The sequence below is a fragment of the Eubalaena glacialis genome, chromosome 18, assembly GCF_028564815.1.
Source record: "Eubalaena glacialis isolate mEubGla1 chromosome 18, mEubGla1.1.hap2.+ XY, whole genome shotgun sequence".
Lineage (NCBI taxonomy): Eukaryota > Metazoa > Chordata > Mammalia > Artiodactyla > Balaenidae > Eubalaena > Eubalaena glacialis.
In genome coordinates this window covers 50,758,486-50,774,467 of record NC_083733.1, presented here as the reverse complement: position 1 = coordinate 50,774,467, position 15,982 = coordinate 50,758,486, and the positions used below count along the sequence as shown (strand labels likewise).

General features: G+C 41.6%; 1 protein-coding gene across 9 annotated transcripts in view; it reads left to right on the top strand.

Moving 5' to 3' along the window:
• The window catches only part of ANKRD27 (ankyrin repeat domain 27), a 59,381-nt gene extending 43,624 nt beyond the window's left edge, over positions 1-15,757 (top strand). For 8 of the 9 annotated variants that reach the window (XM_061173263.1, XM_061173265.1, XM_061173267.1 and 5 more), the window contains 7 exons: positions 8,424-8,621; positions 9,310-9,429; positions 10,613-10,774; positions 11,821-11,932; positions 12,814-12,892; positions 13,081-13,153; positions 14,411-15,757. In XM_061173263.1, the coding sequence (XP_061029246.1) occupies positions 8,424-8,621; positions 9,310-9,429; positions 10,613-10,774; positions 11,821-11,932; positions 12,814-12,892; positions 13,081-13,153; positions 14,411-14,674 (1,008 nt within the window). In that variant the 3' untranslated portion in view covers positions 14,675-15,757. Of the gene's footprint in view, positions 1-8,423; positions 8,622-9,309; positions 9,430-10,612; positions 10,775-11,820; positions 11,933-12,813; positions 12,893-13,080; positions 13,154-14,406 lie in introns of all 9 variants that reach the window. The other variant, XM_061173268.1, reaches the window with a different exon arrangement.
• Positions 15,758-15,982: the final 225 nt, after the last annotated feature.

The window sequence follows — 15,982 nt, the reverse complement described above, 5'->3', positions numbered from 1 at the left end:
ATGTACCTGTCCAATTTTCCCAGCACCACTTATTGAAGAGGCTGTCTTTTCTCCACTGTATATGCTTGCCTCCTTTATCAAAGATAAGGTGACCATATGTGCATGGGCTTATCTCTGGGCTTTCTATCCTGTTCCATTGATCTATATTTCTGTTTTGGTGCCAGTACCAAACTGTCTTGATTATTGTAGCTTTGTAATATAGTCTGAAGTCAGGGAGCCTGATTCCTCCAGCTCCATTTTTCGTTCTCAACATTGCTTTGGCTATTCGGGGTCTTTTGTGTTTCCATACAAATTGTGAAATTTTTGGTTCTAGTTCTGTGAAAAATGCCAGTGGTAGTTTGATAGGGATTGCATTGAATCTGTAGATTGCTTTGGGTAGCAGAGTCATTTTCACAATGTTGATTCTTCCAATCCAAGAACATGGTATATCTCTCCATCTATTTGTATCATCTTTAATTTCTTTCATCAGTGTCCTATAATTTTCTGCATACAGGTCTTTTGTCTCCTTAGGTAGGTTTATTCCTAGGTATTTTATTCTTTTTGTTGCAATGGTAAACAGGAGTGTTTTCTTAATTTCACTTTCAGATTTTTCATCATTAGTATATAGGAATGCAAGAGATTTCTGTGCATTAATTTTGTATCCTGCTACTTTACCAAATTCATTGATTAGCTCTAGTAGTTTTCTGGTAGCATCTTTAGGATTCTCTATGTATAGTATCATGTCATTTGCAAACAGTGACAGCTTTACTTCTTCTTTTCCGATTTGGATTCCTTTTATTTCTTTTTCTTCTCTGATTGCTGTGGCTAACACTTCCAAAACTATGTTGAATAATAGTGGTGAGAGTGGGCAACCTTGTCTTGTTCCTGATCTTAGTGGAAATGGTTTCAGTTTTTCACCATTGAGGACAATGTTGGCTGTGGGTTTGTCATATATGGCCTTTATTGTGTTGAGGAAAGTTCCCTCTATGCCTACTTTCTGCAGGGCTTTTATCATAAATGGGTGTTGAATTTTGTCAAAAGCTTTCTCTGCATCTATTGAGATGATCATATGGTTTTTCTCCTTCAATTTGTTAATATGGTGTATCACGTTGATTGATTTGCGTATATTGAAGAATCCTTGCATTCCTGGAATAAACCCCACTTGATCATGGTGTATAATCCTTTTAATGTGCTGTTGGATTCTGTTTGCTAGTATTTTGTTGAGGATTTTTGCATCTATGTTCATCAGTGATATTGGCCTGTAGTTTTCTTTCTTTGTGACATCTTTGTCTGGTTTTGGTATCAGGGTGATGGTGGCCTCGTAGAATGAGTTGGGGAGTGTTCCTCCCTCTGCAATATTTTGGAAGAGTTTGAGAAGGATAGGTGTTAGCTCTTCTCTAAATGTTTGATAGAATTTGCCTGTGAAGCCATCTGGTCCTGGGCTTTTGTGTGTTGGAAGATTTTTAATCACAGTTTCAATTTCAGTGCTTGTGATTGGTCTGTTCATATTTTCTATTTCTTCCTGGTTCAGTCTCGGCAGGTTGTGCATTTCTAAGAATCTGTCCATTTCTTCCAGGTTGTCCATTTTATTGGCATAGAGTTGCTTGTAGTAATCTCTCATGATCCTTTGTATTTCTGCAGTGTCAGTGGTTACTTCTCCTTTTTCATTTCTAATTCTATTGATTTGAGTCTTCTCTCTTTTTCTCTTGATGAGTCTGGCTAATGGTTTATCAATTTTGTTTATCTTCTCAAAGAACCAGCTTTTAGTTTCATTGATTTTTGCTATTGTTTCCTTCATTTCTTTTTCATTTATTTCTGATCTGATCTTTATGATTTCTTTCCTTCTGCTAGCTTTGGGGTTTTTTTGTTCTTCTTTCTCTAATTGCTTTAGGTGCAAGGTTAGGTTGTTTATTCGAGATGTTTCCTGTTTCTTGATGTAGGCTTGTATTGCTATAAACTTCCCTCTGAGAACTGCTTTTGCTGCATCCCATAGGTTTTGGGTCATCGTGTCTCCATTGTCATTTGTTTCTAGGTATTTTTTGATTTCCCCTTTGATTTCTTCAGTGATCACTTCGTTATTAAGTAGTGTATTGTGTAGCCTCCATGTGTTTGTATTTTTTACAGATCTTTTCCTGTAATTGATATCTAGTCTCATAGCGTTGTGGTCGGAAAAGATACTTGATACGATTTCAATTTTTTTAAATTTACCAAGGCTTGATTTGTGACCCAAGATATGATCTATCCTGGAGAATGTTCCATGAGCACTTGAGAAAAATGTGTATTCTGTTGTTTTTGGGTGGAATGTCCTATAAATATCAATTAAGTCCATCTTGTTTAATGTATCATTTAAAGCTTGTGTTTCCTTATTTATTTTCATTTTGGATGATCTGTCCATTGGTGAAAGTGGGGTGTTAAAGTCCCCTACTATGATTGTGTTACTGTCGATTTCCCCTTTTATGGCTGTTAGTATTTGCCTTATGTATTGAGGTGCTCCTATGTTGGGTGCATAAATATTTACAATTGTTATACCTTCCTCTTGGATCGATCCCTTGATCATTATATAGTGTCCTTCTTTGTCTCTTGTAATAGTCTTTATTTTAAAGTCTATTTTGTCTGATATGAGCATTGCTACTCCAGCTTTCTTTTGATTTCCATTTGCATGGAATATCTTTTTCCATCCCCTCACTTTCAGTCTGTATGTGTCTCTAGGTCTGAAGTGGGTCTCTTGTAGACAGCATATATATGGGTCTTGTTTTTGTATCCATTCAGCCAGTCTGTGTCTTTTGGTGGGAGCATTTAATCCATTTACATTTAAGGTAATTATCGATATGTATGTTCCTATTCCTATTTTCTTAAATGTTTTGGGTTTGTTATTGTAGGTGTTTTCCTTCTCTTGTGTTTCTTGCCTAGAGAAGTTCCTTTAGCATTTGTTGTAAAGCTGGTTTGGTGGTGCTGAACTCTCTCAGCTTTTGCTTGTCTGTAAAGGTTTTAATTTCTCCATCAAATCTGAATGAGATCCTTGCTGGGTAGAGTAACCTTGGTTGTAGGTTTTTCTCCTTCATCACTTTAAGTATATCCTGCCACTCCCTTCTGGCTTGCAGAGTTTCTGCTGAAAGATCAGCTGTTAACCTTATGGGGATGCCCTTGTGTGTTATTTGTTGTTTTTCCCTTGCTGCTTTTAATTTGTTTTCTTTATATTTAATTTTTGATAGTTTGATTAATATGTGTCTTGGTGTGTTTCTCCTTGGATTTATCCTGTATGGGACTCTCTGTGCTTCCAGGACTTGATTAACTATTTCCTTTCCCATATTAGGGAAGTTTTCAACTATAATCTCTTCAAATATTTTCTCAGTCCCTTTCTTTTTCTCTTCTTCTTCTGGGACCCCTATAATTCGAATGTTGGTGCGTTTAATGTTGTCCCAGAGGTCTCTGAGACTGTCCTCAGTTCTTTTCATTCTTTTTTCTTTATTCTGCTCTGCAGTAGTTATTTCCACCATTTTATCTTCCAGGTCACTTATCCATTCTTCTTCCTCAGTTATTCTGCTATTGATCCCATCTAGAGTATTTTTAATTTCATTTATTGTGCTTTTCATCGTTGCTTGGTTCCTCTTTAGTTCTTCTACGTCCTTGTTAAATGTTTCTTGCATTTTGTCTATTCTATTTCCAAGATTTTGGATCATCCTTACTATCATTATTCTGAATTCTTTTTCAAGTAGACTACCTATTTCCTCTTCATTTGTTAGGTCTGGTGTGTTTTGACCCTGCTCCTTCATCTGCTGTGTGTTTTTCTGTCTTCTCATTTTGCTTATCTTACTGTGTTTGGGGTCTCCTTTTCACAGGCTGCAGGTTCGTAGTTCCCGTTGTTTTTGGTATCTGTCCCCAGTGGCTAAGGTTGGTTCAGTGGGTTGTGTAGGTTTCCTGGTGGAGGGAACTAGTGCCTGTGTTCTGGTGGATGAGGCTGGATCTTGTCTTTCTGGTGGGCACGTCCACGTCTGGTGGTGTGTTTTGGGGTGTCTGTGGCCTTATTATGATTTTAGGCAGCCTCTCTGTTAATGGATGGGGCTGTGTTCCTGTCTTGCTAGTTGTTTGGCATAGGGTGTCCAGCACTGTAGCTTGCTGGTCGTTGAGTGAAGCTGGGTCTTGATGTTGAGATGGAGAGCTCTGAGAGATTTTCGCCGTTTGGTATTATGTGGAGCTGGGAGGTCTCTTGTGGACCAGTGTCCTTAAGTTGGCTCTCCCACCTCAGAGGCACAGCCCTGATGCCTGGCTGGAGCACCAAGAGCCTTTCATCCACACGGCTCAGAATAAAAGGGAGAAAAAATAGAAAGAAAGAAAGAAAGAGGATAAAATAAAATAAAGTAAAGCTATTATAATAAAAAATAAGAAAAAAATTATTAAGAATAAATTTATTAAGAAAAAAATTTTTTTTAATTTTTTAAAATAGATTTATTAATTTTTTATAATAAAAAATAAGAAAAAAATTATTAAGAAAAAATTTATTAAGAAAAAATTTAATTTTTTAAAATAAAAAATATGAAAAAACTTATTTAAAAAAAATTTTTTTAAATTTTTTAAAAACAGAAAATGAAAAAATTATTAAGAAAACATTTATTAGGGAAAAGTTAAAAAAAAAAAAAAAAAAAAACGGACGGACCTAACCCTAGGACTAACGGTGAGAGCAAAGCTATACAGACAAAATCTCACCCAGAAGCATACACATATACACTCACAAAAAAAGGAAAAGGGGAAAAATTAATATATTCTGCTCCCAAAGTCCACCTCCTAAATTTGGGATGATTCGTTGTCTATTCAGGTATTCAACAGATGCAGGCACATCAAGTTGTTTGTGGAGGTTTAATCCGCTGCTTCTGAGGCTGCTGGGAGAGATTTCCCTTTCTCTTCTTTGTTCGTACAGCTCCCGGGGTTCAGCTTTGGATTTGGATCCGCCTCTGCATGTAGGTCGCCTGAGGGCGTCTGTTCCCCGCCCAGACAGAACGGGGTTAAAGGAGCAGCTGATTCGGGGGCTCTGGCTCAGTCAGGCCGGGGGGAGGGAGCGGTACGGCGGAGGCGGGGCGAGCCTGCGGCAGCAGAAGCCGGCGTGACGTTGCAGCAGCCTGAGGCGCGCCGTGCGCTCTCCCAGGGAAGTTGTCCCCGGATCATGGGAGCCTGGCCGTGGTGGGCTGCACTGGCTCCCGGGAGGGACGGTGTGGAGAGTGACCTGTGCTCGCACACAGGCTTTTTGGTGGCGGCAGCAGCAGCCTTAGCGTCTCATGCCCGTCTCTGGGGTCCGCGCTGATAACCGCGGCTCGCGCCCGCCTCTGGGGTCCGCGCTGATAGCCGTGGCTCGCACCCGCCTCTGGGGTCCGCGCTGATAGCCGCGGCTCGCGCAGGTCTCTGGAGTTTGTTTAAGCGGCCCTCTGAATCCCTTCTCCTTGCGCACCGCGAAACAAAGAGGCAAGAAAAAGTCTCTTGCCTCTTTGGCAGCTGCAGTCTTTTTCCCGGACTCCCTCCCGGCTAGCACCGAAGCCCGAGCCCCAGCTCACAGCCCCCGCCCGCCCCAGCGGCTGAGCAGACAAGCCTCTCGGGCTGGTGAGTGCTGCTCGGCACCGATCCTCCGTGCGGGAATCTCTCCGCTTTGCCCTCCGCACCCCTGTGGCTGCACTCTCCTCCGTGGCTCCGAAGCTTCCCCCCTCTGCTACCCGCAGTCTCTGCCCGCGAAGGGGCTTCCTAGTGTGTGGAAACCTTTCCTCCTTCACAGCTCCCTCCCACTGGTGCAGGTCCCGTCCCTATTCTTTTGTCTCTGTTATTTCTTTTTTCTTTTGCCCTACCCAAGTACGTGGGGATTTTCTTGCCTTTTGGGAGGTCTGACGTCTTCTTCCAGCGTTCAGTGGGTGTTCTGTAGGAGCAGTTCCACGTGTAGATGTATTTCTACTGTATCTGTGGGAAGGAAGGTGATCTCCGCGTCTTACTCTTCCGCCATCTTGCCCCTCCTTTATTTATTTTTTATTTATTTATTTATTTATTTATTTATTTATGGCTGTGTTGGGTCTTCGTTTCTGTGCGAGGGCTTTCTCTAGTTGCGGCAAGTGGGGGCCACTCTTCATCGCGGTGCGCGGGCCTCTCACTATCGCGGCCTCTCTTGTTGCGGAGCTCAGGCTCCAGACGCACAGGCTCAGTAGTTGTGGCTCACGGGCCTAGTTGCTCCGCGGCATGTGGGATCTTCCCAGACCAGGGCTCAAACCCGTGTGCCCTGCATTGGCAGGCAGATTCTCAACCACTGTGCCACCAGGGAAGCCCCAATAACCCAAGTTTTAATCCTTGATCAATCACAGAAAACATTGACATTAATTCCACTATCAAATATATGATTCAACATCACAATTTAATGTCTGTTTTTAGTTCTATTGGTTTGTTTTGTTTGCCCTTTTAATTACTGATGGATTGTTCTTATATCCTCATGATTGGTTTTAAAACCATTGTGAATAAAAAGGAAGTTCCATGATAAAAATGAAGGTGAACTTCAGAGAGAAGTAGCAAACAGTTTTCTGGGGTTTGACAAACGAATGTGTAACCACCAGCACAGTCAAAATATAGACTATCTCTATCACCCAAAATATTCTTTCCTGCCCCTTTGAAGTTTGCCCCATCCCATGTTCCATCCCCTGACCATCACTGATCTGCTTTCTGACCCTTTGGTTTTGTGATTCCTGATTCTGATTTGCATTTCCCTGAAAACTAAAGATGTTATTTTATGTGCTCATTGACCGACCATTCAACTGTCTTCTTTTGTGAAGTCTTTTCAAATCTTTTGCCTATTTTTTTTTTTAACATCTTTATTGGAGTATAATTGCTTTACAATGGTGTGTTAGTTTCTGCTTTATAACAAAGTGAATCGGTTATACATATACATATGTTCCCATATCTCTTCCCTCTTGCGTCTCCCTCCCTCCCACCCTCCCTATCCCACCCCTCTAGGTGGTCACAAGCCACCGAGCTGATCTCCTTGTGCTATGCGGCTGCTTCCCACTAGCTATCTGTTTTACGTTTGGTAGTGTATATATGTCCATGCCACTCTCTTATATTGTCACAACTTACCCTTCTCCCTCCCCATATCCTTAAGTCCATTCTCTAGTAGGTGTGTGTCTTTAGTCCTGTCTTACCCCTAGGTTCTTCATGACCTTTTTTTTTTTTCTTAGATTCCATGTATATGTGTTAGCATACGGTATTTGTTTTTTTCTTTCTGACTTACTTCACTCAACATCATTAATCATTAGAGAAATGCAAATCAAAACTACAATGAGATATCATCTCACACCGGTCAGAATGGCCATCATCAAAAAATCTACAAACAATAAATGCTGGAGAGGGTGTGGAGAAAAGGGAACACTCTTGCACTGTTGGTGGGAATGTAAATTGATACAGCCACTATGGAGAACAGTATGGAGGTTCCCTAAAAAACTAAAAATAGAACTACTATGCGACCCAGCAATCCCACTACTGGGCATATACCCTGAGAAAACCATAATTCAAAAAGAGTCATGTACCACAATGTTCATTGCAGCTCTATTTACAATAGCCAGGACATGGAAACAACCTAAGTGTCCATCGACAGATGAATGGATAAAGAAGATGTGGCACATATATACAATGGAATATTACTCAGCCATAAAAAGATACGAAATTGAGATATTTGTAGTGAGGTGGATGGACCTAGAGTCTGTCATACAGAGTGAAGTATTTTTTTTTTCTTTTGCCTGTTTTTTTTTTTAAAGTTGGATTGTCTTGTTGAGTTGTAAGAGTTTGTTTTGTTTTGCTTTTAAATTCTGGTTGGTACAAGTCCTTTGTCAGATACACATATTTGCAAACATTTTTCTCCCCTTCTATGACTTGCCTTTTCATTTTCTTACTTGCCTCATGCAAAGAGCAAACATTAAACATTTTTATTAAGTCAGTTTATCAAACTTTTTTTATGGCTTTTGCTTTTTGTGTCTTATCTAAGAAATCTTTGCTTATCCCAATGTTGCAAAGATTTTCTTTTGTGTTTACTTCAAGAAGTTTAATAGCTGTAGCTTTTACATTTAGGTCTGTGATGCATTTTAGTGTTTGTGTTTGGTGTGAGGTAAGGGTTGATGGGCAGTTTTCCCATATGTAGATATCCAGTTGTTCCAGCACCATCTGTCAAACAGACTTTGCCTTCCCCGTTCAATTGCCATGGCATAAAACGGTATCATCGTAGCGGGCTTGCTTTCTTGAAAACGGAAGTTAATCCTTTGATGTATCATACCTTTCTAAAGTAGTAATTCACCTGTGGGCAACCCGATTCAGGATGCCGCTGTGATTCCAAATTTTACAGAGGGGCTGTAAGGGACGGATGGCTTTGGCTCCTTCAGCCGGCTTCCTTAAATACTAACAACATTTCCGTTTCCACATTCTGCACTTATTAGAAGCTGGCAAAGATTCCTGCCAGTGGGCTTGGTGTGAATGTGACCAACCAGGATGGTTCCTCCCCACTGCACGTTGCTGCCCTGCATGGTCGGGCGGACCTCATCCTCCTCCTCGTGAAGCACGGTGCCAGTGTGGGGGCCAGAGACGCAAAGCAGGCTGTCCCACTCCACCTGGCCTGCCAGAAGGGCCACTTCCAGGTATGGGTCCTGGCTCTTGGGCAGCGTGTATAGGGTTAGAACCTCAGTTGGCAGGAGTGCTGCCAAGGGAAGGGTTTGCTTGCTGGCCCAGAGGACAGGCCCATTTCCTTCCTCCCAGCGCCGAGATTCTGAGATGCACACGGTAGGACCACTCAGCAACAGAACACAGAACCCTGGGGCTTCTGGGGGTGGAGCCAACCCCCCTCCCACTGGCATTCACGTCTGGCAGCACAGAGGCTGTCATTCTGCTTCTCACCCCAGCCGGGAGCTGTCTCTCTCTGACTCTTGGGTGTTGGTCATCTGTGCCAAACAGTTCAATATCTATTTATTTTTTCATTTTTCCTTATTAGTTCCACTGTAAGGTTTTTAAAGCTAGGAATCATATTTCAGGTAATGCCTAGCATTAGTTTTCTAACATGTGAAACTGGAGTAATAATTACAGCTCTCCACAGAGGAGACGGAATGATTAAATGAAAAACATGCGTGCCTAGTACACCGCCTCCACACACACAAGACCCTCAGCAAATGTTAATCCCTCCCCCTTCACTGGTCTGCTTTCTCCTGAGGGTCAGACATGGATCTAAGAGTCTTCTAGATAAGCTTACAGAAAAGTCAAAGGAATAGCAAGTTAGAGGATCTCTCCCTGCAAATTTTAATTAAAGTTGAACACTTTTCTTCTCTGGCCTAGGTGGTGAAATGTCTACTAGATTCTAATGCAAAACCCAATAAAAAGGATATAAGTGGAAACACGCCCCTCCTTTATGCCTGTTCCAGAGGCCACCACGAAGTTGCGGCACTGTTGCTGCAGGTAAGGACCCCCTCACCCCCAGCCCAGGAGCTGCTGACACAGCTTGGTGATGGGCATACCGCCACGCGGCGAGCCTCTGGCAGTGCACCGGGGAGGGGCGGGAGAGGGAGGCCGCTTGGCTTTTGCTTTAAGCTGGCCCTGGGGTGGGGAGCTTTGCAATAATGGGGTCTCAGCATCCGCGCTGCATCAGGGATGCAGAGTTAAGGACTGAGACGCCGTTTTGCTGAGGGTTTGGATCTTGCCTCATGTAACCAGGTCAGTTGAATTGTTACCCGCAGTGTGAGCTGAATGTCCTTTTATGTCACTGCTCCTTTTTTCCTCTCTTGATAAAGGGTATATGTGTTGACTGTAGAAGGAAGAATTTTTAAAAGTAGGGAAAAACCCAACTTTTCCATAACCCTGTTTCTGAAAGGCAACTAACTTTGGTGACTTTTTAAAAATGTGCATAGTTTAGATCAGTATTGTTTTCTATCTTGCTTGTTTTAACTTAACATAGAAAACTGTTTATTTTATTTTTATAATTAATTTAGTTTTATTATTTATTTATTTATTTTTGGCTGCGTTGGGTCTTCGTTGCTGCACGCGGGCTTTCTCTATTTGCAGCGAGCGGGGGCTACTCTTCATTGCGGTGTGCGGGTTTCTCATTACGGTGGCTTCTCTTGTTGCGGAGCACTGGCTCTAGGCGAGCGGGCTTCAGTAGTTGTGGCACGTGGGCCCAGTAGTTATGGCTCGTGGACTCTAGAGCACAGGCTCAGTAGTTGTGGTGCACGGGCTTAGTTGCTCCGCGGCATGTGGGATCTTCCTGGACCAGGGCTCGAACCTGTGTCCCCTGCATTGACAGGCGGATTCTTAACCACTGGACCACCAGAGAAGTCCGAAAACTGTTTACTAAAACCTCAGTTTTTAGTGGTTGCATAATTATGGATGTACCATGGTCTTTTTTTTTTTTAACTGTTTCTGCTCAATACATTTAGGTGACTTTTATTTTTTTTCCTGTTATAATGATAAATGCTGCCATGAATATCTTTGTACATAAATCTTTTCTCCTCAGTATTACTCTTACTCCTAACATCTTAAACACATTTCCGACATACAGAAAAGTTGAAAGAATGTTACAGGGCACACGCATATAGGTACCACATCGATGCACCATTCTTTCTGATTGTGCCGTTTCTCTTTCTAGCATGGGGCCTCCATTAATGCTTCTAACAACAAGGGCAACACAGCACTGCACGAGGCTGTGATAGAAAAGCACGTCTTCGTGGTGGAGCTGCTTCTGCTTCATGGAGCATCAGTTCAGGTCTTGAACAAGAGGCAGTGCACAGCTATAGACTGTGCTGAACAGGTAGGTGGGAGCGCTTCATTGCTGAGGGCGTCCCAGGCTCCCTTACAGCTCACGGGGATCCCCTGTGTTTAAACCAGATCTGAAAGAGCAGTAGCCAGACCTCTGACTTGCCGTGCCAGGCTGAGTAGGTGTGCTGGAAGTCTGTGAGTGTGGCTGCATCCCTGGTCCTTGGTCACCTGATCAGAGGCGGCCTGCTGGGGTAGTTTTCAAAGGCCTGGGTAGAGGTGCCCCCTACCCACCACAGGCCTCGGCGCCTCTGGCACACAGTTCAGCAGTTAGGTACTCGTGGGGAAGGAGCAGGTTGACACAGCATCCTGGTCTCACCCTCCCTGCACTGGGAATACGCCTGTGGTCCTAGCAGCACGAGGGAGGGAGTGTGTGCAGTTAGTGAACAAACCTTGAGTTCTGTAAGGAGAAGTGTGATGCGCGGTTTACCACCCTCCCAGTGCGTGGACGTGCGCCATGGAGAAATGGTGAGGAAATAGGAGGAGACTAAAGGAGGGACCTCTTTACTGTTCCTCTTTTCATGTTGAATCTTTATCTAGTTTCCTACTCAGGTAGACAACTACTAGGCTGTTAAATGACACCACTGACATATTAAAGTCACCATAAATCCAACCTACTTATAGGCTTAGTATATTAATTTCTAATTTTCAATTGTGTTTCTTAACAGAATTGAAAAATTTTATACTTTCAATTTAGCACTTTCTCAAATGATGACTATCTTTTTTTGAGCACTTACTATGTGCTGGGCGCTTGATAACCTCATGATAACTCTATAATAATAGATCCTATTCTTGTCAACCCAGTTGCACAGAGCAGTGAAACACGGGCCCAGAGTACCACCTAGTAGAGGGCAGAGCCAGCCTGCAAATGCAGTGCTGTTCTCCACCACTAGGCTTTATGGCCTCAAAGTTTTGTCTGTAGCTGCTTCTTAGCTTTTCTGCCCAGCCATGCCAACACTGACATTTAGATAAAAAACAGACAATAACCTGCTAAGAAAGCATAAAAAACGTTACTGTTACCTTTTCCCTTTCACACTGTAGAATTCAAAAATAATGGAGTTGCTTCAGGTAGTACCAAGCTGCGTGGCCACGTTAGATGATGTTGGAGAAACAGACCACGACGAGTATGTTACTGTCAAGATCAGGAAAAAATGTAAGAACTCACATCCTTTCTGTAATTCTCAACTTGGGTTTATTTGGAAGTTCATGAGTGGTTGGTTGCTGGTTTTCACTTAATTGTAAATGTAAAACATAATCATGACTGGGGGTGGGATACAGGCACCAAAGAAATGTATGCTATATCCTGTTTCATCCGTCCTGTAACATACATTTCATCCAGAAATGTATGTAGTATCCTTTTTCCTCCATTGTTTGGATACTGGCTTTCTGCTTGATTGTGATGCTCCCTAAAGAGGTAAGATGGACACTCTGGGCATTACCCTGAAGGTCAGGCCTCCACTCGCCAACCAGGGAGGAGGGACCACCTCTGGTAGTTTCTTTCATGTCTCATGTTCTGAATCCAGGCCTTTTTCTCAGCACTTCCTGGACATCTGGGGTAAATGCTACCTTTAAAGACTACTTTTTTAATCTGCAGGTGTGCAGAGGTAGATGGTCATTAGAACAGCAGCTGCGAAACGGGGTGGGGCTGAAGTATTTTCCTCTTTTTTAAAAAGTTGTTACAGTTTAGATGGGGTCCTTGTTCAACTTTTTAAAAAAATTGCAATTGTAGTTTGCAATGCAGTCATGTGAATAAGCCCATTCACATATCTGGATAATCCTGAGGCTGTCTCACCCTAGTTGGCTGTGCCTGGGGAGTATCAGTGTGTTAAGGATTTATCGTTGTTTCATGGGGGTTCACACAGTAAAAAATAGGTATCTACTAATACGTTTCTGTAATCAAATGCAGTGCTTAATTTCCTAAATTTTGTTAAACTTTAACAAAAAGAAAGTTGAAAGTTTGCATCTGTGCTATAATTTTTAAACAATTCTTAAGCTAGTTTGGAAGTTTTCAGATGTTTATCCTTTTATCTACAGGGAACTCCAAAATGTATGATCTACCAGATGAACCTTTTACAAGACAGTTTTACTTTGTCCACTCAGTTGGTCAGTTTAAGTGAGTATAAGATTCGAGTTGATTTCTGTGCTTTTGACCTTAGCTTTACTTACAACTCAAGCAGGTTATATGCAGCTTTAATGGGTTATAAATAAATCTCCACTCATCAAATGCTGCCGCCTCGTGGCCAACCAGAGTATTTTGCACCACTATCCCGAACGTTTATTTTAGTTTGTTTTGGGTTTCAGGGGAAGGACCTCAAGGGAGATTATGGCAAGAGATAGAAGTGTCCCTAATTTTGCTGCAGATTCTTTGCATGAGGTGAGTTATTAAACACTGGCTTATAATCTTACTTTTTCAAGCCTGAATTTTTCAAAACTAATCCATGGTAAACACATTTCTCATTTCATTATTCCCTTCACTGATAAGAGTTACTAACAATTAAAATGAGTTCCTTAGTGGCATGGTCATTTATTGTTATATTTAATAATGCGTTTCTGAGCTGAGAAAGGAAAGTGAAGAAAAAGTGGGAAATAGTTGTAATGCATGGAAAGATGCTGTTTACAGTGTGCATACTAGATGAACTATCTCACATTTTACTATGGAAGCAAATTCACTAATGTGTTTATCACTAATGCAAGGAAGAAAACACATTTGTATATAGATGGGTAAAAAACTTCAAGTATGGTATAAAGTTGCTCGTATAGACAATTCTGTATGTGGCCATCTTCCTATAGCACTATTTAATTCTCATTGTAAAAAGAAGCCTGCTTTACATTCTTTGGTGTTTTTAGGTGGCTCTTCTCAGAAAACATGGCTTGGCTTTGCTTTTTTTTAAATTGAAGTATAGCTGATTTACACTGTTGTGTTAGTTTCTAGTGTACAGCAAAGTGATTCAGTTACATATTCTTTTTCACATTTTTTCCACTATAGTTTATTACAAGATATTGAGTATAGTTCCCTGTGCTATACAGTAGGACCGTGCTGAAACATGGCTTTTCTTATTGCTGCTTGCCAATATATGCCTTATTTATGAGAAATAGAATTTATAGTATGTGTGGCATAGGCTTGTTGGAACAAATATTCTGACGTTCTAAATCTTTTAGAGAATTAGTGATTTTTATTAAGATGACTAATTTTGATTTCATAGTTAATCTTCCATGGCTTTGCTAATAGACCTGCTGCTGGCTGGGAAACCTGCAAACTTTGAAATCTGCCTGGGTTCAATCAAGTGTTAGCTTTTCCCTTGATAGCTGGGGGACTTAAGGCAGATTGCTTAACTTTTGCTGATCCTGTTTCCTCAGCTGTATGTAAAATGGGGATAACAATAGTACACACTTGTTAGAGTTGTAAAGATTAAATGTGAAAACATGTAAAGCGTTTACACTGTGTCTGATACATGGAGTGCGCAAATGTCATACTTTCACTGCAGGGATGTTAAGAGTTGAAATTATGCCTGGAAAGTACTGAGCACATTGGATGGCACATAGAAGCACTCAAGGGTAGCTGTTATTGTGTGGGTTGTTTCAAGTATAGCACAAATGTGAACTGTTTGAATCATACCTTTTCTTTAGCCAGGGAGGCAAAGAGTCACTCGGAAGCAGAATAACCTGCCAGACCAGAGCAGCTCTCAGACGGCTGACAAAGGAAACGATGGTCAGCCGGAGAGGCCTGGACCGAGACAAACTGCTCCCGGACAAAGGCGAATGCTCCGTAGACACGCAGTCAATGATGCGGTTGTACCCAAGGGCCCAGAGACTACTGGCAACCTGTCCACTCCCCAAGAGGCTAGCATTTCCCAATGTTAACAGTAGTAAGGAATTATCTACTGCCAAGAAGTGAGCCCTCAACAAGAAGATGCCAAGCATGAGTACAGCTTAGAACTAAATGAACTTACTGTTTGTCTTGAGAGAAAAGCAGAAAGGTCCTGAAAGCTTTTCTGTGGCTGATGGAAAGAATGCAACAACAAAAAGCTATCAATCACTATCTCTTTCATCTTCAAAGGTAATGGATACACTTGAAAAGGAAAAGACAAAAATTCCAGTAGTGTCCAGATCCTTAAGACGCTTCTTCTTATGTATTAGGGTTCCTTGGTTACAGTGAGAGGTTTCATCACCAGATTCTGACCTCCTTCTACTGAAAGGTGCTAGACCTCTGGGATGTGTAAAAACTTGCAAACCACAGCTAAAAGGATTCCTCCCTCTGCGATAAGCTGAAGGAAAGCAATTTAGGTTTCATGGTACCGTGGAGGCTGGGCAGAAATGTTGCGTTGGAATGAAGGAAATAGGACCTGAAAAATGTCCCTTTGCAAGCAACACTTGAACCCAAAGATGCCTAAATGCCATTTTAATGCTCATTTTAGTTGAAAGGACACATATGACATGTTCTGCACTATGTATGTGGGGAAAGTTGGGTATAATTTTTCTTCTAAAAAATTAAGTACAGATAATTGATCACTGCACTTATACACCTGTAGCAGTGTCTCTGGAAAAATCCCTTTCCGTTAAGAGCCTCCCTTAAATGTCACACCTGATGGATGGTTCCTGAACTAGACAGTAGACTTGGCACACCTTTTCTTAGTCTTTTGATTCAGATTCAAAACTTACAGCACAAACCAGGTCAAAGTTACCTTAAATTAGAATTTATTGCCATTTATTCCTTTTTATAAATTTCTATAGCTTATACTCTTATTTTTTTGTTACCAATTGGTCTAGAGCTGCAAACATGGGTTTGTCCAGAGTACATTTTCAAACAACTTTGTAATAGGGAAATGGTTCTGTGCACATTCTTGGAAACACTTGCGTTATGTACAGAAGGGAGGGGCTGATTATTTTTCTACAAAGTAATTTATGATTTTTAATTTTCTAATGTGCCTTGGACATGTGCCAAATGATGGAAAAGAAACAGTAAACTTTATGATTCTTGAGCGTGTCACGGTGTACTTTTTTGAGTTTGTTTTGCTAGGGAGATGTGTTTCTTAGCCTTTCTGCTATAAACATGTGCTTTGTATATGGAAACATCTTCCCCCATTGGATGGAGATACATTTTATTTTTCAGTTATAGATGTAAGTACGACTGAAGCATGTGAACTGGATCATCTGGAGCAGATCATTACCCACGTGCCCTGAGTAAGGCTGACCTAATCCAGTA